Genomic DNA, 22,136 nt, shown 5'->3' with positions numbered 1-22,136 from the left:
TGTATCTATAATGTATGTATAGCTTCAAAAAATCCATCTCGTTAAATTCTCCCGTCATTAATTTCCAGAATATGGGTGGTCATCAATTAAACTTTCCTTTCAGATCAATGGTTGAGTACTCGCAAAATACGCATCAATTATAATTTGGAATATCTTAGGCAAAGAATTTCTTGTCCTTTAAAGATCGTTGGGAAATTGGTTTCAGTCGATCTTACAATCAAATATTTTTTCAAAAGTAGAAGAATAATGAAAACTGGCTAACCCCCCCCCCCCCCCCCCCCCAAAAAAAAAAAGTTATCAATGATTATATCAAAATATTTTCGAACATAGAAAGCGAACTCAATTCTGCCACAGATTTGAGATAAAACAACATATCAACTGTTCCTGATATCGCTCGAAATCAATAAAATTGAATCCGCACCCATTTCTATCAACAACAGACAGCAAGTAGCTATGAGGCAGATCTTCATTCGATAAGACGCTTGTTTCACATTCAATGGCAACAAGTATTTGTATATTCTGTTTCCAATTTTTGAGCGTTTAGTTCCTCTATCTAACAGAATGATCCTGGATTTTCATCTGATGTCATTGACGCATTATCAAATCCGTTCCATCAACTGCAATGCTCGGCATTCTGTTTCCTCAACCTTGCCTGCGCCTCCGTTCGTCCTTTCACGTACTCGAAGAGTAGAACATTCGGAATGAGACTTGAATCTCTGAGCATGAGAAATTCTCCAACTGCGTTTGAAACTAATAGATTGTAGCGAGGCACAAAGAGTAAGACTGTTGTTAAGTACCACAACACTGCAAATAGTATCTAAACACAATCACAAACTATGCACGCAAAACTAAAAATGCATCAAAAGCTATAATTAGTGGGGTTTTGTGAACATTCAGCTGATTTTCAAAAATTCTATTCACGTTTTTATAAGGTTTCAAAATGTTAAAGATGACCATAGCATCAAAAACGTATTTAACAGCTTCTATAACAACTCCATTGACAGGATAAAAAGATTAAACGGAAAATCAGTAAAACTTTTAGCAGATTTCAATACTTGCTAGACAAGATACAAAACAGGAAAAATTCGAAATTTGTTTTCTGCCTTTTTTACATCGGAATCGTTGATAATCAAATTTTGAACAGTGCGAAAAATTAAATCTTAAAATTTGGTAGATGCATTCTGTAGAATTTGGTAAACCCTACTTTTCTCGCAAAATTTCGCAATAAAAATGGATACAGCCTGAAGTTCGAAAATCGGTTACCATCAAAATGCTAGTATGACTGTTGGCTTGCAATTCAAGGCCATTTGACTGACCAGCCTTTTATGGAACAAAAAAAGGGTTACTTAGAAGTTGAGTGGGTGCAATATTGATTTTCCGAGAAGGACCGAATTTGTAAAAAGGAGTTATCATCAGGTATTAACCTCAGTGTGGTTAAACTTGGTAGGGAGATAGTGAATACCGTTGGGCAAGTTCCGTTGTTGTCAGTTTTGGGGAATTTGTTTTAGAGATACCGTGTGGGGGGACTTTAAACTTCCAAATAAGGCTTAAATTCTTGAGTTCATAGTTTGACCGACTGATTAATTGGTAGCGTCATAAGTCTGATACTGCTTTTGTTGTAGTTTGAATAGCTTGAATAGAAATCAGCAATGTATAAAGAAGGCGTTGAGGTCATTCAATTGTTCCTTTGAAGTCATAACAAACTTTACGTAAGAAAGGTCTAACTAATGTGGTCGATAATGTGAAGTGAACAGATTCTTTTGTTTTGATCATTCTTGTACGTTGTTGCTTGTTAAGTTACTTAGGAGTAGAACCATGGCATTACCAAAACACAACCATAACACAGCTGTAGCTCAGGAGTTGACCTGTAGAGGAGTTGTGATAACAAAAACATTGTTGAGGGAGTTGAATTGACTTGATAAAATCAGAACACCGGGGTGAGCGATTGGAAACCAGAACACCGGTTTGCGCGCTTGAAAATCAGAACGCTTGAGAACACCAATCAACCGCATCTAGATCAAGCGGCTTGAGTGAGAGCTTGTAGAGTTAGAGAATAGTAGCTCTTAGTGGTGAATTTGGTTAAAGTTGTGAACCATCTTCTATAATAAAACTCTGGTTGATTATTGATTTGATTTTGAGATCTTTTACATTTCTTGTATATCCATTTGATGTTATTTGATTACTCGAATCAATCCATTATTCCAACTAGAGTTTCTTACAGCCGACATGAGCAGCGTGGGGACAAAATAACCGTCCGATAGAGGTCCGAGAGCCATCAAAACACCCCTTTCAATTTGTTAGAGTTTTGGGCGCTAGTCGGTCCCCAGCTAGTCAGCCTAAGCAAAGTACAAAATTCTACAGTGGCGCTCCTGGGTGGGCTTTCTCGAGACTTCTTGACGGTTGGAGTGGATTGGCGGCTGTGATGGTTGTAGTTGGAGGTTGGACTTTGCAAGTGCGAACAACAAGAGAGTGAAGAAGAATTGACTTGTGCGACAGCGAGTGAAGAAGAAAGAGAAATCCGTGGACAGAATCAAGTCGGGTCTTGACGGAGAGAGAGAGAGAGAGAGAGAGAGAGAGAGAGAAAGAGAGTGCGAGTGTGCAGAGCAGTTTTCAGTTGAGTTGGAGTTCGACTGTTGGTATTGTTAACATTTAGCTTTTTTTGAGACTAGAAGATAGAGAGAGTGAGTTTTGACTTAGCCAAGAGCGTAAGTTGCGTGAGACTGAGTTTGTACAGAGAATTGAGTAGAGTATCGGCTTTCTTAGAAGAAGGTTGTTACAGGGCCTTGGCCAAGATCAAGAGATTTGTGAGGCAAGGTAAAGAGAGAGAAGTGAGAAATAGAGGTAGTCTAAAGAGAGAAAAGCTAATTGAGAGCAAGTTATTCAAGACTGTAATTGTTAGTAATTGGCTTCCTTGAGAAGAAGAGGGCCAGTTCAGAGTACCGAGAGCTTAAAACAGGAAGTTGGTAAGCTGGTATTTGACAAGTAACAGTTGCGTATGTAAAGTTTGGTGAGCATAGAGTAGAGTATAGAGGGATTAGATTTGAGGGAGAGGGATTTTCCACGCGGTTTTTTTTTTCATACTGGGGGAACACGAGTTAGAGAGTTTGACTCTGAGGGAGAGATCAAAAAGCAGTTTGCAAAGTAGGCCAGTGTTGGTTCAACAGCAGCAAGATTTCAGTTAAGATTGGCAAAGCAGATTAAGTCAGGTTAGAGGAACAGTAGTTACTGATAGGAGAGGAGGAACTGGGCTTAGAGTGAGAGGCTAAGGGATCTTCTCAGAGAGAGAGAGAGAGAGAGAGAGGACTGCTGGATAGAGTAGAAGAGTTAGAGTTGAGGAGCACCACTAGTAAACGGAGAGGGGAAAAACATAATTATTTAGTAAACATGGATTGGAGTGCGTTCCCGTTTGTAGAGTATTTTCCGTCGGAAAGGTTTCCGAAGTGGGAAGACTGGAAGTTGTACTACCTTGACGTTGTAGACGTTTTACAAATGGGTGAGGATCAAGCTATGTCGTCAATGCTTGGTCTATTGAGAGGATGGGCGTTGCAAGTGGTTTTGGATTTGCCATTCAGATTCTGGTTGTCGGAAACTGGTGAAGTGGTAATGTCGTTAGAACAATACTTTGACATCATTGACGAGAGACTATCGTTAATAAAGGGGAAAAATTGTGATCATACGGATAGTAGTAGAAGTAGGGGAAGAAATATAACGGAAGAAGAAGCGGAAAGTGAGAAAAGTCAAGCAGAAGGCAGGATAAAATACTCCTTAAACGAAAACTCAGATGGAATTTCTGAGCTTAGTGAAGTTGGTTTGGATTTAGTGGCAACAGGATGTAGTAGCCAAGATGAAGCAATGAGGAAGTTCCAGAACGTGGTGGATTTGCTACAATTGAGTGAGGAGCAAGCAGAACAATTAGGTCTGAGTATGTTGGGAGAAGTAAACGGGGAAGAGCAAGTAGGTATTAAGTATCGATACGATCAAAGAACCGGACAGGAAATAATTGTGATCCCTAGTGAATGGCTTGAGGCAAATGTTGCTTCTACAGGTTTCAAAAAGGAGTCATTTGGAAGTTTTGATGAAGAAGCGCGTCGAGGAAATGAAGTTGAAGAATGCAAATATTTTGATGAAGAAAGAGATTTCGGGGATAGAGAGTTACAGTCTCAAAATACAAAGAAAATTGAGGAAAAGCGGCGCCGTGAGACCTTGATGCTAGTTGATATAGAGAGCAAGGAACCGAGAAGACTACAGGAAGAGAATAGGGGAAAATTCTTGTCTAAGTTGGAGAAAGTAGTTACGCCTGAAGGTTTTGTCTATTACGTTGACAACTCTTCAGCGAACAATGGGGGTGATGACTGCTTTCCCAATAGCGACTCTGACAATGGGGGCAGTAAGGATGAGGAAGTTGAGTTTCGCTCTGAACAGAATGAGTTGGCTGTTTGTACTCAAGAGAAGAACAGCGACTGCTTAGATCTCTTGTCACCTGAGTTTTTGTCTCTAGTAGGAGGCGGTGAAGTCGATATGAGAGAGATGGAATCCAATCAAAGAACTTTTGCAGAAAGCCTAGCTGGAGACTATCTTAGAGCTACATGGAATGAAGGGATTGACACTGTAATTGAAGAAGTCCCGTGTGTAGTTGAGAGAAGGGGTTGTGTATCTAGTAGAGATGAAGTGGATTCTTTTCGAAACAAAAATAAAATCAGAGAGAAGAGTATTGGTTCCGTTTGCCCCGCGAGCGTTCGTTCTGGACACTGGCGATGTACAGACTTACAAACAAATAGTATTGCAGAAATTTTTAGACAGGTTGAGTGGAGTGGCAACCCAGCTGACTTAAAAGGGAAATGGCTAAAGCTTTGGGCAGTTAATAATCCACAAGGGGATGCAGCGGTTAAGGAGTTTCAGGCTGAGTTAGAATCTAGATCAAGGGCAGTTGTGGACTTCGAAAATGAAAGGAGCGTAGTCCAGAGTCCCCAAAACTTGAACAGACGAGATAGGATTCAAGTTTTGTCGAGGGGTTATGAAGCATGTCTGTACTGGGATACAGCAAGAGTTTTTGAATCGAGCGGAACAAGCACGTCAGCTGCTGACTTGGAAGAGGTGTTTGACAATTGCACTTCAATTGAACAAGAAGAGCAACTCGAGGTGATTTCGAGAGCTTCCGAAGGAGTTGTGTCTTGGGGGACAGCTGAGGTGTTTACGGTACCAAAGCCAACAAAAGAGAAAGCTCAATGGATTTGCAATCTTGACCACTGCAAGTCGGCAGGGGAACTTACAAAGAGGACCGATAACGAATTACAGAAAGGACCTCAACTGCTATCGATGGCGAGAATGAGAACTTTTCAAAGAGTGTTTGAACATACGGCACCAGTGATCAGGAAGGAATGGGAGTTTGGGCAAGCTTCGTTGGTTGTTTCAAGCGAGGAGAGCATTACAGCTTTAAACGAGTTTGAAACAGTTGATTTGAAGAAAAAGGTTCAATTACTAGGCAGAGCTCGTGATACCATTGTGAAGTGGGATGCTACATCAGATTTCCCTCAGTTGGATGCAGTTTTTGAGTCGCTCGTTATGTTGACAGACAATTTTCATAGCTATAACGAAGTAGTAGAGACTTTTAGTCAATTTCATCTTGGAGGAGGAGGAAGCAGTGATGTCACGGATGGGCAAAGGCGTGTGGAATCTTGCGATAAATTGTCGGTTTTCAGGATATCGGTTGAAAACGTTTTGAGTTGGTTGGAGTTCTTGCTTGTTCTAATGTTTGGTATCATGAAAAGTTTTTGGAAGTTTGAGAGATCCAATGACTCACAGATCTTAGCAGAAAAACAGAATAACCGGGATCAGCAGGACCAGTTCTTAGGATGTTCACTGGTGGAAACAAACAAGTTGAGACAAGAACCAAGTTTTAAAAAGCTCAATCAAGTGTTTAAGAATTACTTTTCAAGGTCTGAAAAATGTGAATTGGTTCAAGGGAGTGCGATGGACACATCAAAATGTCCTTCCAGTAGTGAAAATATGCAGGGATGTGAATGTGGGTTTGAACAGTCAAGCAGTTTGGAGTGTAGCAATCAGAGGTTTCGGTTAAGATTGAGGATTGAAGCGGGTCACGGAGTGGTTTTAGCAATCAAGAAAACCCCTCTGCTAAAGATGTCCTCAGGAAGAGAAACATGTTTGAAGTTCAGTAGACGGCGAAGTGTGAGTTTTGGTGGAAGGTATAAAAAGAGGTACTTGACGAAGTTTGTGAAGTTGAATGAAAGAAGTAGAAAGCAGGTTGAATTAGGCAAAGGCAAGGAATTCTCTAGTACTGACGAATCGATCGGCAATACAGATGTAGAGGAGGCTCAACCAGACTTGACAACCAATGCGTTGTGTGCGATCACAACCGAAGAGTTGGACTTTCGGTCTACTCTTGACAGTGAAACTGGAAACTCCTTGGGACGATCAGAAGTTATTGATGTCATGACTTCAGATAGAGTGGAAGATAGATATCTGGACGCCCAATTGAACGCAGAAGTTGAGGGAACAGAGGAATTACGGAGATTTAATGAGGGAGATATAGGGCACAGCAATGTGTGGATGGTTGAAAGAGACTCTGATGACCTGTGGTTCCGAATGCGAGTGGCGTGTAATTGTGTTAGTCAGGGCCACGGCCCTCGAAAGGAAAGTTATCCCTTTTCTGTGGGCACTTCAAACGACTTTGGAAGCGGAAGCGAGGAAGTCCAGGCAATGCCTATTGCGGGGTACCCACAAGTTGATAGCACAAATGATGTAGTGTACAGCAGAAGACGGGAGCCTCAGTCAGTAGTCGATTTGCAGTATGAGATGATGGGATCGATAGGCGATGTCCACCACAGAAGGGAGGAGTTCTGTCAGACAGGATTCTGTTTCAACGGTTGTGAAGACTTGTTGTCACGAGGGACAATGTGGCTTCAGACGAGTCGGAAGGAGAGATGGAGCAGGTTGAAGCTGATGAAGAGATGGTGCTGGAGGAGGAGACCTCCAGATGTGAGGTGTTGGTCCAGAGAGGAGATGGGCGGACATCCTTTCAAGCATCGAAGGAAGAAAGATTTTGAGGAAGTACAGTCGGTTTCGTAATCTTCAGCCCGATAGCTTCTTTTAATTTGGTATCCTATTAATGTGTTTGAAATTAGTTTCTGTGTCTAATCATTTGTCGGTAGAGTGCTAAAGTTAGTCCGAAGAATTGGTTAATGGTGCAAAGTTTGTTTATGTGGTGAAATAATTGGTAAATACTTTATTACAAAACTGTAACTGGTAGAGGGTGCATGAATAATCAGTGGTTAAACACAGAAACTTGGTTTGTGAATATTAAGTAGAGCTTAATAGTTGCATAGTTTATAAAATGAACCTCGAAATAGTAATACATAGGTGAGTTGAACCAATTTAGTTGAATTTGGAGTTACTGAAATTGTTGAAATTGAATTTTTAGTGAGATGGCCGGGGGAAATGATGTAAAGACTAGATGGTTCAACTAAACAGTTATTGTGTAATTAAGTCGTAACAGAACGTGGTATTTAGTTGCTTTTTTTTTTTAACGGAGACAAGTTTTTAATTTGCGTAATCGTTTTTGTAGTTTTAGCCACATTTGTTCATTCCAATTCAGTTGCTGTAAATTTGATTAATGTTCTAGAGTAATGCGTTGATGTACTACTAATACTCATTTGTAGTTAGCGATGGTTCACAAATTGGTCTATTAGGCTTACGTTAGGCGAAAAAAACTGCTGTGATGTGTTGAGGATTTAGTTAAGGAGAAAGTAAGGTAGGCATGAAGCAAAAACTACTGATAAGGGAGACTAGATGTATCAATAAGACAAGCCAAATACTTTTTTTTAAGATTCGGGTTAGTTAAGATTTAAGTCAAATGCCAGTTTTAGCAATTATTCGGGAGAATAATAGTGTAGAAGGGAGGAGTGTAGAATTTGGTAAACCCTACTTTTCTCGCAAAATTTCGCAATAAAAATGGATACAGCCTGAAGTTCGAAAATCGGTTACCATCAAAATGCTAGTATGACTGTTGGCTTGCAATTCAAGGCCATTTGACTGACCAGCCTTTTATGGAACAAAAAAAGGGTTACTTAGAAGTTGAGTGGGTGCAATATTGATTTTCCGAGAAGGACCGAATTTGTAAAAAGGAGTTATCATCAGGTATTAACCTCAGTGTGGTTGAACTTGGTAGGGAGATAGTGAATACCGTTGGGCAAGTTCCGTTGTTGTCAGTTTTGGGGAATTTGTTTTAGAGATACCGTGTGGGGGGACTTTAAACTTCCAAATAAGGCTTAAATTCTTGAGTTCATAGTTTGACCGACTGATTAATTGGTAGCGTCATAAGTCTGATACTGCTTTTGTTGTAGTTTGAATAGCTTGAATAGAAATCAGCAATGTATAAAGAAGGCGTTGAGGTCATTCAATTGTTCCTTTGAAGTCATAACAAACTTTACGTAAGAAAGGTCTAACTAATGTGGTCGATAATGTGAAGTGAACAGATTCTTTTGTTTTGATCATTCTTGTACGTTGTTGCTTGTTAAGTTACTTAGGAGTAGAACCATGGCATTACCAAAACACAACCATAACACAGCTGTAGCTCAGGAGTTGACCTGTAGAGGAGTTGTGATAACAAAAACATTGTTGAAGGAGTTGAATTGACTTGATAAAATCAGAACACCGGGGTGAGCGATTGGAAACCAGAACACCGGTTTGCGCGCTTGAAAATCAGAACGCTTGAGAACACCAATCAACCGCATCTAGATCAAGCGGCTTGAGTGAGAGCTTGTAGAGTTAGAGAATAGTAGCTCTTAGTGGTGAATTTGGTTAAAGTTGTGAACCATCTTCTATAATAAAACTCTGGTTGATTATTGATTTGATTTTGAGATCTTTTACATTTCTTGTATATCCATTTGAGGTTATTTGATTACTCGAATCAATCCATTATTCCAACTAGAGTTTCTTACAGCCGACATGAGCAGCGTGGGGACAAAATAACCGTCCGATAGAGGTCCGAGAGCCATCAAAACACCCCTTTCAATTTGTTAGAGTTTTGGGCGCTAGTCGGTCCCCAGCTAGTCAGCCTAAGCAAAGTACAAAATTCTACACATTCTAAATATGCACCGTCTGACGAAATGCTTTTAAACGACAGACGAGGGGTTGCCTTTGGTTGTCTCCAGCAGTAAAGCGGAGGGGGGTATATCTGTTCATCCAGTTTTGAAGTTGGAAAGTAAACATAAACTGCGAGCAAACATGTTCTACCTAAAAACGGAAAGTCGAATTTTTGCATAGAAGAAGACGCACACATTTACAATAACTGCTCCGAACTTCGTGAGCAATTGCAAAAAAACATGACCCACTAACGTCAGGGGAATCGCTCTCAAACAACTGGCGTTTGGTTGGCGTCGTTAGTATTCGGCTGTGGCTTAATTGAGGGCACAGGGAGCAAAATGGGGACGAACAGAATGAGATGGAGGGATGGAGTGCGGGAGGGAGTTAAGTGGGTCGGGTTTAGGAAGGAGGAAGTCAAAGAACCCCCCTTCACACCATTAATTTATACTAGCAGGCCCGCAAAACCATAATAAGAAAACCATTTACACGAATAAGAGGTTTTGAAAAAATTAAGATTTCTGTTTCGCACTGACTCGGGCTCAACCCATATCCCTCGCTTAACAGCCCTAGTTCTCACCAATTACGCTAACTATGCGTATTGCACTAGTCCTTTGCTCTTTCTACAGCAAATTTCTGGACACGGACGTTTGTGACCCGCTTGTTTTTGCTATACCACATGCTTAATGTGCAAAAAAATGTGCATAAAAGGAGCTTAAATATGATGGCAAAGAGCGTCCCAAAACGCATAGATTATGCGCTAGGTTGCATGATTAAGGACCCCTAAAATATGTCAAGATAGGAGCAATGTTAACGATTGTGCTCAATTGCGACTGATGTTTAATATAATAAAGGAAGATTAGACAATACGACTAAAACTGCTCAAAACTAAGTTTCATAGTGATTTTCGGACAATGGTAATACCGCAAGTCAACAGCTATAAAATAAAAGTCAACCTGTGGTTATCCTATGGAGGACAGAGAAAAATGTTTGATTTTTCCAATTCAGTCTGAAAATCTTGGTGTATTCTGTTATTGCCTCCCGTTTCGTGGGGTGACTATTTGCTCAATTGGTTTTCTTGATCATTAAATTTGAGAAGATAAAAATAGAGAAAAACACAAAGTGAGAGAAAGACAAACGGAAAGACGGAAAAAGGAGATAGGGAGAGAATGAGAGAAACGGAACGGAGGAAAGAGAAGAAAGAGGACGAAACACACACACACACACACACACACACACACACACAGAGCGAGAGAGAGAAACACAGAGAGAGAGAGAGAGAGAGAAAGAACAGAAAAATCATTGCTCTAAAATTCGTTTAGGGGCAACAATACTAACTGGAAAATCAAAGGTTTACGAAAAACGATCTTTCAAAGGCTTAAAAAAAACAAAAAAGACCAAGGGAATGGAAAGAAAATTTGCTACAAAGATAAAACAATTGCCATTTTTAATCCCCCAAACACACACACGGGAACATAAACCAACTCGCCTCGCATGGTGTTCGCATGGTGTTGATTAGAAATTTTCATGTCTATAAATGGACAGGATTAGCAATTTTCATCCACCAAACACACACAGGAACATGTGTACGCAGAATCTGTACGGCTAAAATTTTGCACAAAAACTGAAGTTACAAGTTTACAAAAAGAACTTCAAACTCAGTTCTCGAGCAATTAAAAAACACGTAATACCCAGGACAGTAAATCCTCCCTCTGGTCGAGCATACCTTCAAGCCCTCTTAGCCTCGTGGTAACTGCACCTGACTAACAGGTTTTTGTCCCAGGTTCGGTTCTCACCCATCTACTTTGAGCCTTTTAGGTCAGTGACCTCTCTCGATCTGTTCGCTTAACCATCCTACTCAAAGCGGCTCTTAAACACGCGCCTCCAGAGGCCTCTTAAACATGCAGAAAAATTTTCCCATTTTAGAGATCACGCGTTCAATATATAGGATTAGCAATTTTCATCCCCCAAACACACACAGGAACATAAAACAAATTAGCGTCGCAAGAAGTGCTCTCGAACAACAGGCAGCATGGAGTTGATTAGGAATTTTCATGCCTACAAAAGGGAGGGTACCGGACACAGTTTCGAACCCTCGACCCTCAGAATAGCAGTGCTCCATCTTAACAACTGCGCTATAACGACTACATACAACCGTTTGTCAAAATCACTTATCGTAACAATAAACATTTCAGATTGAGAGCATTTGAGATCACTCAGAAATCAAAAATTGTAGCGTTAAAAACTTAGTTGAAAGATAAGAGCGTTCTAGAATAGCGAATAATCTGTCAAGCTGAAACTTTGCAGAGAAACACGTTTACAATAAGAAGTTCAAACATAATTCGTGAGCAATTAAAAACACGTACCTAGGACAGTAAAATCTCCCTCTGGTCGAACATAACTTCGAGCCCTCTTAGCCTCGTGGCAGCTGCACCTGACTAACAGTCTTTTGACCCAGGTTCGGTTCTCATCCATGTACTTTGAGCCTTTTAGGTCATTGACGTCTCTCGATATGTTCGCTTAACCATGCTGCTCAATGCGGCTCTTAAACATGCGCTTCGAGAAGCCCCTTAAACACGCAGAAATTTTGTCCCACTTTAGAGCTCACATGTTTAATATATAGGATTAGCATTTTTCATCCCCAAAACACACAGGAACATAAAACGACTCAGCGTTGCAAGAAGTGCCCTCGAAAAACACTCGGCATGGGGTTGATTACAAATTTTCATGTCTACAAAAAGGAGGAAACCCGACACGGGTTTGAACCCTCGGCCCTCCGAATAGCAGTCCTCCATCTTACCAGCTGCGCTATAACGACTACATTCCACCATTTCTCACAATCGCTTCAATCGTATCAATAAACATTTCAGATTGAGAGCATTTGGGATAACACAAAAATCAAAAAGTTTAGCGTGAAAAACTTAGTTGAAAGCTAAGAGTGTTGTAGAAGAGCGCAGAATCTGTAAAGCTAAAACTTTGCAGAAAAACACGTTTACAATCAGAACTTCAAATTTAGTTCGGGAGCAATTAAAAACACGTAATAACCAGGACAGTAAATCCTCCCTCTGGGAGAGCATAATTTGAAGCCCTCTTAGCCTCGTGGTAACTGAACCTGACTAAGAGCCTTTTGACCCAGGTTCGGTTCTCACCCATGTACTTTGAGCCTTTTAGGTCATTGACCTCTCTCAAAATGTTCGCTTATCAATGCTGCTCAATGCGGCTCCTAAACATGTGCTTCGAGGGGCCCTTAAACATGCAAAAATTTTGTCCCACTTCAAAGCTCACGCGTTTAATATATAGGATCTCTAAAATTAGAGACTAATGAACAGTAAGTTTCCAAGAGAATTTATTGCCCTCCGTGCTGTATACTGTTTTTGAGGGCGAAAAGTCAAGCGGCCAAAAAAAACGACCAGCAGAAATAATATTTAATGCAAAAATTTCAAATTCAAATTTGCCTTGATAGCCTTGGTGATAGCCTTGACAACTTATCCGATGTCATTTTCAAGGATGATATCTTCATTTGGGGGAGAAGTCTTCACAACTTCATATTTTACTGATATGTAGGCCAAATCGTTGACGATGTGCCGTCGGAGCCTGTTTTTGAAATTTTTTGTCCCCTAGCAGCTGGGCTCTGAAACATTTGAGAACCCGGATTTAAACGCTTTGAGAGGAAGTATCTGATTCGACCATTTTGTTTCTAATTAGCTAATATATGGCTGAACTTGAAAAATTTGCAAGCTGGCTGAATGAAAACGGCTCTATCTAGTTGAAAACGGCTCTATCTTAAATGAAAACGGCACGTCTAGTTTTTCGTGTTTTCTCAGAGACAAGAATGGTGACAACTTAGAAACTAGTATATCTCTAAAACTAGCATATCTCTCGAAAATAGGATGTCGTTGTTACCTGTTCATCCAATTTTCGAGTGAAAACATTTGAAAGGTCAATAAAAAATTGCATAAAAGAGCACATGACTAATATATTTGCTTCGTTTGAGAACTTTACTTTGAGAAAAGAAATTCTGTTCCTCGAATATTTGGTTTTGGAATAAAACAGACAAGCAAACGGTATGAGAGGGAACTACAAAAAGGCTGGACTAACAAACGCCTTGGACGTCCCGTGCTTATACGGAAATCCGATTGAAAAGAGTAAAATTTTTAAAAATTTTGATTAAAAAAAATCATTGTAAAACGAAAAACAGCCTGCAAAATTCCAAATGCGGGGCTATGACCACTAAGACGCAAAGATTTGATAAAAGAGGACTCAGGGGACAACATTGCGTTACACTTAGATAAATTCAAATAAATCTATTTTACCTAATGCCAACTTTAATTCACCCTATTGTTAAAATTACCAGAACTATTTAGCCATTTCTATAATTGATTGGCCCGTGGGATTTGATATGATACTATCGGTTGCATGAGAATTTACCCAATTCCATTTTACGCAATGCCATTTTACCCAACCTGCCATTTTGCCCAATGCTCTTTCATCTTTTCTGGACACGGACGTTTGTGACCCGCTTGTTTTTGCTATACCACATGCTTAATGTGCAAAAAAATGTGCATAAAAGGAGCTTAAATATGATGGCAAAGAGCGTCCCAAAACGCATAGATTATGCGCTAGGTTGCATGATTAAGGACCCCTAAAATATGTCAAGATAGGAGCAATGTTAACGATTGTGCTCAATTGCGACTGATGTTTAATATAATAAAGGAAGATTAGACAATACGACTAAAACTGCTCAAAACTAAGTTTCATAGTGATTTTCGGACAATGGTAATACCGCAAGTCAACAGCTATAAAATAAAAGTCAACCTGTGGTTATCCTATGGAGGACAGAGAAAAATGTTTGATTTTTCCAATTCAGTCTGAAACTCTTGGTGTATTCTGTTATTGCCTCCCGTTTCGTGGGGTGACTATTTGCTCAATTGGTTTTCTTGATCATTAAATTTGAGAAGATGAAAATAGAGAAAAACACAAAGTGAGAGAAAGACAAACGGAAAGACGGAAAAAGGAGATAGGGAGAGAATGAGAGAAACGGAACGGAGGAAAGAGAAGAAAGAGGACGAAACACACACACACACACACACACACACACAGAGCGAGAGAGAGAAACACAGAGAGAGAGAGAAAGAACAGAAAAATGATTGCTCTAAAATTCGTTTAGGGGCAACAATACTAACTGGAAAATCAAAGGTTTACGAAAAACGATCTTTCAAAGGCTTAAAAAAAACAAAAAAGACCAAGGGAATGGAAAGAAAATTTGCTACAAAGATAAAACAATTGCCATTTTTAATCCCCCAAACACACACACGGGAACATAAACCAACTCGCCTCGCATGGTGTTGATTAGAAATTTTCATGTCTATAAATGGACAGGATTAGCAATTTTCATCCACCAAACACACACAGGAACATGTGTACGCAGAATCTGTACGGCTAAAATTTTGCACAAAAACTGAAGTTACAAGTTTACAAAAAGAACTTCAAACTCAGTTCTCGAGCAATTAAAAAACACGTAATACCCAGGACAGTAAATCCTCCCTCTGGTCGAGCATACCTTCAAGCCCTCTTAGCCTCGTGGTAACTGCACCTGACTAACAGGTTTTTGTCCCAGGTTCGGTTCTCACCCATCTACTTTGAGCCTTTTAGGTCAGTGACCTCTCTCGATCTGTTCGCTTAACCATCCTACTCAAAGCGGCTCTTAAACACGCGCCTCCAGAGGCCTCTTAAACATGCAGAAAAATTTTCCCATTTTAGAGATCACGCGTTCAATATATAGGATTAGCAATTTTCATCCCCCAAACACACACAGGAACATAAAACAAATTAGCGTCGCAAGAAGTGCTCTCGAACAACAGGCAGCATGGAGTTGATTAGGAATTTTCATGCCTACAAAAGGGAGGGTACCGGACACGGTTTCGAACCCTCGACCCTCAGAATAGCAGTGCTCCATCTTAACAACTGCGCTATAACGACTACATACAACCGTTTGTCAAAATCACTTATCGTAACAATAAACATTTCAGATTGAGAGCATTTGAGATCACTCAGAAATCAAAAATTGTAGCGTTAAAAACTTAATTGAAAGATAAGAGCGTTCTAGAATAGCGAATAATCTGTCAAGCTGAAACTTTGCAGAGAAACACGTTTACAATAAGAAGTTCAAACATAATTCGTGAGCAATTAAAAACACGTACCTAGGACAGTAAAATCTCCCTCTGGTCGAACATAACTTCGAGCCCTCTTAGCCTCGTGGCAGCTGCACCTGACTAACAGTCTTTTCACCCAGGTTCGGCTCTCATCCATGTACTTTGAGCCTTTTAGGTCATTGACGTCTCTCGATATGTTCGCTTAACCATGCTGATCAATGCGGCTCTTAAACATGCGCTTCGAGAAGCCCCTTAAACATGCAGAAATTTTGTCCCACTTTAGAGCTCACATGTTTAATATATAGGATTAGCATTTTTCATCCCCAAAACACACAGGAACATAAAACGACTCAGCGTTGCAAGAAGTGCCCTCGAAAAACACTCGGCATGGGGTTGATTACAAATTTTCATGTCTACAAAAAGGAGGAAACCCGACACGGGTTTGAACCCTCGGCCCTCCGAATAGCAGTCCTCCATCTTACCAACTGCGCTATAACGACTACATTCCACCATTTCTCACAATCGCTTCAATCGTATCAATAAACATTTCAGATTGAGAGCATTTGGGATAACACAAAAATCAAAAAGTTAAGCGTGAAAAACTTAGTTGAAAGCTAAGAGTGTTGTAGAAGAGCGCAGAATCTGTAAAGCTAAAACTTTGCAGAAAAACACGTTTACAATCAGAACTTCAAATTTAGTTCGGGAGCAATTAAAAACACGTAATAACCAGGACAGTAAATCCTCCCTCTGGGAGAGCATAATTTGAAGCCCTCTTAGCCTCGTGGTAACTGAACCTGACTAACAGCCTTTTGACCCAGGTTCGGTTCTCACCCATGTACTTTGAGCCTTTTAGGTCATTGACCTCTCTCAAAATGTTCGCTTATCAATGCTGCTCAATGCGGCTCCTAAACATGTGCTTCGATGGGCCCTTAAACATGCAAAAATTTTGTCCCACTTTAAAGCTCACGCGTTTAATATATAGGATCTCTAAAATTAGAGACTAATGAACAGTAAGTTTCCAAGAGAATTTATTGCCCTCCGGGCTGTATACTGTTTTTGAGGGCGAAAAGTCAAGCGGCCAAAAAAACGACCAGCAGAAATAATATTTAATGCAAAAATTTCAAATTCAAATTTGCCTTGATAGCCTTGGTGATAGCCTTGACAACTTATCCGATGTCATTTTCAAGGATGATATCTTCATTTGGGGGAGAAGTCTTCATAACTTCATATTTTACTGATATGTAGGCCAAATCGTTGACGATGTGCCGTCGGAGCCTGTTTTTGAAATTTTTTGTCCCCTAGCAGCTGGGCTCTGAAACATTTGAGAACTCGGATTTAAACGCTTTGAGAGGAAGCATCTGATTCGACCATTTTGTTTCTAATTAGCTAATATATGGCTGAACTTGAGAAAAATTTGCAAGCTGGCTGAATGAAAACGGCTCTATCTAGTTGAAAACGGCTCTATCTTAAATGAAAACGGCACGTCTAGTTTTTCGTGTTTTCTCAGAGACAAGAATGGTGACAACTTAGAAACTAGTATATCTCTAAAACTAGCATATCTCTCGAAAATAGGATGTCGTTGTTACCTGTTCATCCAATTTTCGAGTGAAAACATTTGAAAGGTCAATAAAAAATTGCATAAAAGAGCACATGACTAATATATTTGCTTCGTTTGAGAACTTTACTTTGAGAAAAGAAATTCTGTTCCTCGAATATTTGGTTTTGGAAGAATAAAACAGACAAGCAAACGGTTTGAGAGGGAACTACAAAAAGGCTGGACTAACAAACGCTTTGGACGTCCCGTGCCTATACGGAAATCCGATTGAAAAGAGTTAAATTTTAAAAAATTTTGATCAAAAAAAATCATCGTAAAACGAAAAACAGCCTGCAAAATTCCAAATGCGGGGCTATGACCACTAAGACGCAAAGATTTGATAAAAGAGGACTCAGGGGACAACATTGCGTTACACTTAGATAAATTCAAATAAATCTATTTTACCTAATGCCAACTTTAATTCACCCTATTGTTAAAATTACCAGAACTATTTAGCCATTTCTATAATTGATTGGCCCGTGGGATTTGATATGATACTATCGGTTGCATGACAATTTACCCAATTCCATTTTACCCAACCTGCCATTTTGCCCAATGCTCTTTCATCTTTTCGTTCAATTATCCAATGTTCGGTTGTCATAGTCTTATATCAATTCCCTCGGGCCATTTCATTATAGCCATTTATAAAACCATGTTAGGTTGTGATGGTTTCATATCAAGTCCCATGGGCCAATAATTATAGCCATTTATAATCCCATGTTCAGTTCAGATAGTTTCATTTCAAGTTCCACGGGCCATTTATATAGTCCTCTAAAAAGTTGTTCTGGTCATTTTAATAATATGGTAAATTAAAATTGGCATCGGGTAAAATGGCAGGTTGGGTAAAATGGCATTGGTAAAAATGGCATTGGTTAAACTTACCCCACACAATGCGCCTACAGAGATTTGAGCCCATGTGTGGTACTGGAGGTAGACACGACTGTATGACACTATCAAAGCAAGTGAGAAGAGGAGACAGTTGATCACTAGCTTCCACCAGCAACCACCCAACAAATTCATCACACATGATATGGACGGAGAAGAACTGAAACAAAACAAAACGAGAAATGTTTCCTTTTCTCCGGGGGAAGAAGTAGTACGTGTATCGGCAATAAGCATCGGTTGTATGACTCTGCTTCAAGTCACAATGAACTTCAGGCGTTTATCGAGAACCAAACATCCGTTTGAGATATCCAGCCAGAATCTTCAAGTGACTTCTGCATAGTCACAACACCTCTTTGCTTGAAGCACGCGATCTGCAATTTTGAAATATCGAAAGTTCATGGAAGTCAACTTCCGGCAACTTCCGGCTACGTATAAGATTTTAACCATTTTAAAATTTTGAACGTGCGTGTTTATGGTTTGCATACCATAACACGAGGTAGTATTAGTGATTACAGTTTAATCAAAACTTTGAGCAGAAATAAAAACTTTATCGCACCCCCAACACTGTTATGAAAACTAATCTCTAAGAAACATACCCGGCAGATTGGGGAATAGCCGCCGCTGATTCCCATAACCAAGATAGGGATTGAAAGCAGAGAAAAAAAAACATGTGAAAAAAATGATTTTTGTACAAACAATTTTAAAGTGCGAACTATTTTGATTTCCTATTGGAGCTGAACATACTCCTGTTTCGAAGTGAGACCACACAGAGGCCTGTTCAATACCAATAAGCATTAGAGATGGTAACTAGGAACAAAGTTCGAGTAACGGTCATCTAAAATCAGGCTTTAGCCCGTTTCTATTTCTGATTTATTTCGTTTTTTTGATTCTGACTCTGTTCAATTTGAATTGGTTTGCAGAGCAACTGCTGTCTAAAAACACTTTTAGCAGAATAATAGAAGAGAGAAACTAGCCTAGAGAAGTCAAAAAGATTTCACGCAAAATGTTGAACAACTTGTGAACTAAGGTAAAGCAAAAAATTTTTATTCGACGAAGTAAAAAAACATAGCACGACATGCCCTGACGTACAATTTAAAGAATTTTCATTCACTTAACGAAAAACTAGAACTTGAACGGACTGTGAGTGAATTGAAAACACCATTTTTAAAAAAAAATCAGATAAAAAACAGAAAAACAATGTCAAAATGTTGCATGTGAACAAAAACCACTAGCGAGAAATGCAAATTTGGCTCAAACAAATAAATGGGCCGCGAATGAACTATAAAAGGACTTGGAGAACAATTTAGAAAATTCAATCCAAAACGAAAAAACCGGTAAAAATCAAAGTGAAATTGCAGCATGAACAAAAAAAACACTAGCGGGAAACAGAATTTTTTTATCAAAGACCGTTTTCTCACTCTACTTTAAAATTAGTGTTAAAAAATTTCGCGCCGCAAAACCACTCGCTTTTTCGCTTCACTCCCTGTTTTGGGGTGACAAAAATCACTACAATTTCATTTCAAAAATCATGAACATACCCGGCAGATTGCCGGAAAATAGCCGCCGTTGATTCCAATAAGCATGATTGGGATTGAACGAATAGAATATATTGAAAAAAAAAAGATTTTTGTACAAAAATATTTTTTAAGTCCGATTTATTTTGATGGCATTTCTTAGTTAAACATACTTCTGTTTCTTAGAGAGAGGCTACAGGGGCCGCTATCAACACCAATAAGCATTAGAGGTGGTAACTAAGACTTATAGGAACGACGTTCAAATAGCGGGCATCTAAAATTGGGCTTTATGGGTTTATCCCGTTTCTATTTCTGAATTCAATTTTTTATACCGACTCTGTTCATTTTGAATTGCTTTGCTCAGCAACTGATGTTCAAATTCACTTTAAGCAGAATGAGAGAAGAGAGAAACTAGCCTAGAGAAGTCAAAAAGATTTCACGCAGAATGTCGAAAAAGCGGCAAAATGGTAAAGCGAAAAAAAGTTTGACGAAGTAAAAAAAAATACGAGCGCAATAATAGCCGGCTGAGAAGATGAGGGCGGCTATTAAAAATGTGTGAACGGATCATCACACAGCGCCCCAATACAATTCAAATTCATTGAACTAAAAAAAATTAGGAGCGCTATAATAGCCGGCTGAGAAGCTGAGGCGGTTATTAATAAAAATCAACCCAGCATGTAATAGTTCCCATTTCTTGATTGCAGTGGTAACTATACGCTGTCATTAGCTCGACAATCGTCAATGTTTTGTGACAACTTTTTTGTCTGGGAACAAACTACAGCGTGTTCAAATTGCATAAGGTTTGTAACGCCCAGTACTAGATGAATATAGCCATTAAACCTATTATATAGCATTATGTTTTTAAAATACGAATTACAAATCGTCATATTCCACAGGTGAAAAGTGATCAGTTCTCGCAAAAATACAGCTAACCCCCTAATTCTAACCGGTATTGTAACACCATACCATTTCACCTAGCAAACTTTTCTTTACAAAACCCTTTCAGAAAACCCTACGAATATGCAATTCTGAGTAATAGTCACTGATTTTTTTTGTAGCCGAATCACATGTATCGCTTAATTTGGATGTTAATTGTAAGAATAAAACAGAATTAGAATGGGATGCAATGACGGCAGGGGCGAATTAATCGTGGCTAAATGTTGGGGGTGAAACAAATAGGGGAGAAAAAGCCGGAAACCATAGAGTGATCGGACTTACTGATTGACAGAATTCGCATGATGATGGTGGTGATGTCCGTTAGGTGATGCTGTAGACGCTGCAGAGTTGTGATGATTATTGTTTGCACCAATGTTAGTTGTTGACATGATGTATGAGGCTGCGGCTGTTGCAGCTGCAGATGTTGTTGAAGCCATAGACGATGCAGACGAACAGCTGCTCCCACCAGCTGAGGAACTGTGAATAAAATAGATCTCTCAAAACAAAATTACAGGACGAAAATTTCTCAAATGATATCAGATCACAATAATCTATCATCATTTTGGCATTTATTTCAATTTTAAGGTAAATTTTTTATGTACGAACCTCGATATAAACGCACAGCAGCGAATATTACCCTTAGAGGAGCCTCTCTAATAACAGCTCTTTGTAGCAAATTCTTGATAAATTTTCAAACGAAATAATTAGGAACATTTGAGTAACAACATTTTCATTCGTTATAGACAAGATTTAACGCACCAGATAACGAGCACAATCGTCTATGAGCTTTCAATTTCACCCAACTTGAATGTCCAAACGGAAAATCAAGACCCATCAAATCGAGGAAAAATAACATTTTGTGTAATCAAATTTAACACTTCACGGAAACTTACTGTAAATGTGGCACTCTAAGAGACACAAATAGGCATAGATAAGTTGCGAAATAGAATATAAACTGTGCGTGGGCGGATGGCATTCCTCTGTCACTGTGCTGCAACGTCATGTCATGCTGGGAACATGGTCGCGGCTGATTGATTAACCTCTTGGCAACCTGAAAGTCAAAAAGGTAACTTATATGAACAGCCATTTTTACATCAAAAACTGATGTTCACAGTAACATTAAATCATTTGTCTAGATTTGAAACTTTCAAAAATTACATCAGTTTCTGATGTACATCAGAGTTACATGTTTCTGAGCATAACCCAGAGAAAGTTTTAAAGCCCGCTTGTAGCTCTGAAACTGAAACTTAGAAACAGTTTTCGCATGCGTTATTGATCTCAAGCTTGCGCATCCTTTTCGTGCAAGATATAGCCTGTTTACTTGTGATATATTAAGAAATTTATCTAGTTTCTGACGTCCTCTTCACTTCACATGTAGCATCGCTGGCATCATAAAGCTTCTACTAGTTCTGGTAGAATATCTTTTCGCTACTGGCAAAAAGTTTGTTTAATATCTGCCGCAATTGCAGAAAATGCAAACATACTATGGGATTGACTCAAGGAATATTCAGATGGACTTCAGTTACATAATAACCTGATTGATAACTTCATTGATGAAAAGTCCTGATAAAAACACAATAATCTGAACTTCGCGTCTGAACAGCAAAACTCCAAGAGTAGCCGTAATTAACAGCACAGGGGCCAAAGAGAACCAAGCTAAAAGATGACCAATAGTATCACCCTCCGGGTAAGAGACAAATGTCAGTTTCACTGGCACCCATCTAGAAGATCCAGCGGAACAGGTTCCGGATTCTAAGTCGCCTTCGCCCTCAACATGCATACTCTGAAATATCAAACACATTTAGAAATCATCAGTTACAAATTAGATCAGTGACATTGTATGCTAATAGCAATGGACAAAGCTCTAAGAACCGACCGTCAAAGTTAGCTATAACCACAATGATCACAACAAACTGTTAAGCTACATATGGCGATCTGAGAAAAGCTGTAATTATA

General features: G+C 39.4%; 1 protein-coding gene across 1 annotated transcript; it reads right to left on the bottom strand.

Moving 5' to 3' along the window:
- Positions 1–280: 280 nt before the first annotated feature.
- Positions 281–21,993, bottom strand: LOC142351148 (dolichyldiphosphatase 1-like). Its single transcript, XM_075403263.1, has 5 exons — positions 21,715–21,993; positions 21,074–21,231; positions 20,463–20,657; positions 17,728–17,890; positions 281–817 (listed from the first exon to the last, which is right to left on the bottom strand). The coding sequence occupies exons 1-5, from the start codon at positions 21,979–21,981 to the stop codon at positions 614–616; spliced, it is 987 nt and encodes a 328-aa protein (XP_075259378.1). The 5' UTR covers positions 21,982–21,993; the 3' UTR covers positions 281–613.
- Between the last annotated feature and the right edge of the window lie 143 nt (positions 21,994–22,136).

Source organism: Convolutriloba macropyga, chromosome 12 (assembly GCF_964194025.1).
Source record: "Convolutriloba macropyga chromosome 12, txConMacr16.3, whole genome shotgun sequence".
In the NCBI taxonomy this organism is placed as follows: Eukaryota; Metazoa; Xenacoelomorpha; order Acoela; family Convolutidae; genus Convolutriloba; species Convolutriloba macropyga.
This window is presented reverse-complemented; position numbering and strand designations above follow the sequence as displayed.

Bases quoted from the DNA above. Each gene is read 5' to 3' on its own strand.
- LOC142351148 (XM_075403263.1), bottom strand. From the start codon at position 21,981: ATGTGTTTGATATTTCAGAGTATGCATGTTGAGGGCGAAGGCGACTTA. The intron at 17,891-20,462 runs GTAAGTCCGATC...GTTTTGTTTCAG, and splicing joins CATGCGAATTCTGTCAATCA to TTCTTCTCCGTCCATATCAT. The intron at 818-17,727 runs GTAAGTTTAACC...GATTGTGTTTAG, and splicing joins CTGTAGGCGCATTGTGTGGG to ATACTATTTGCAGTGTTGTG.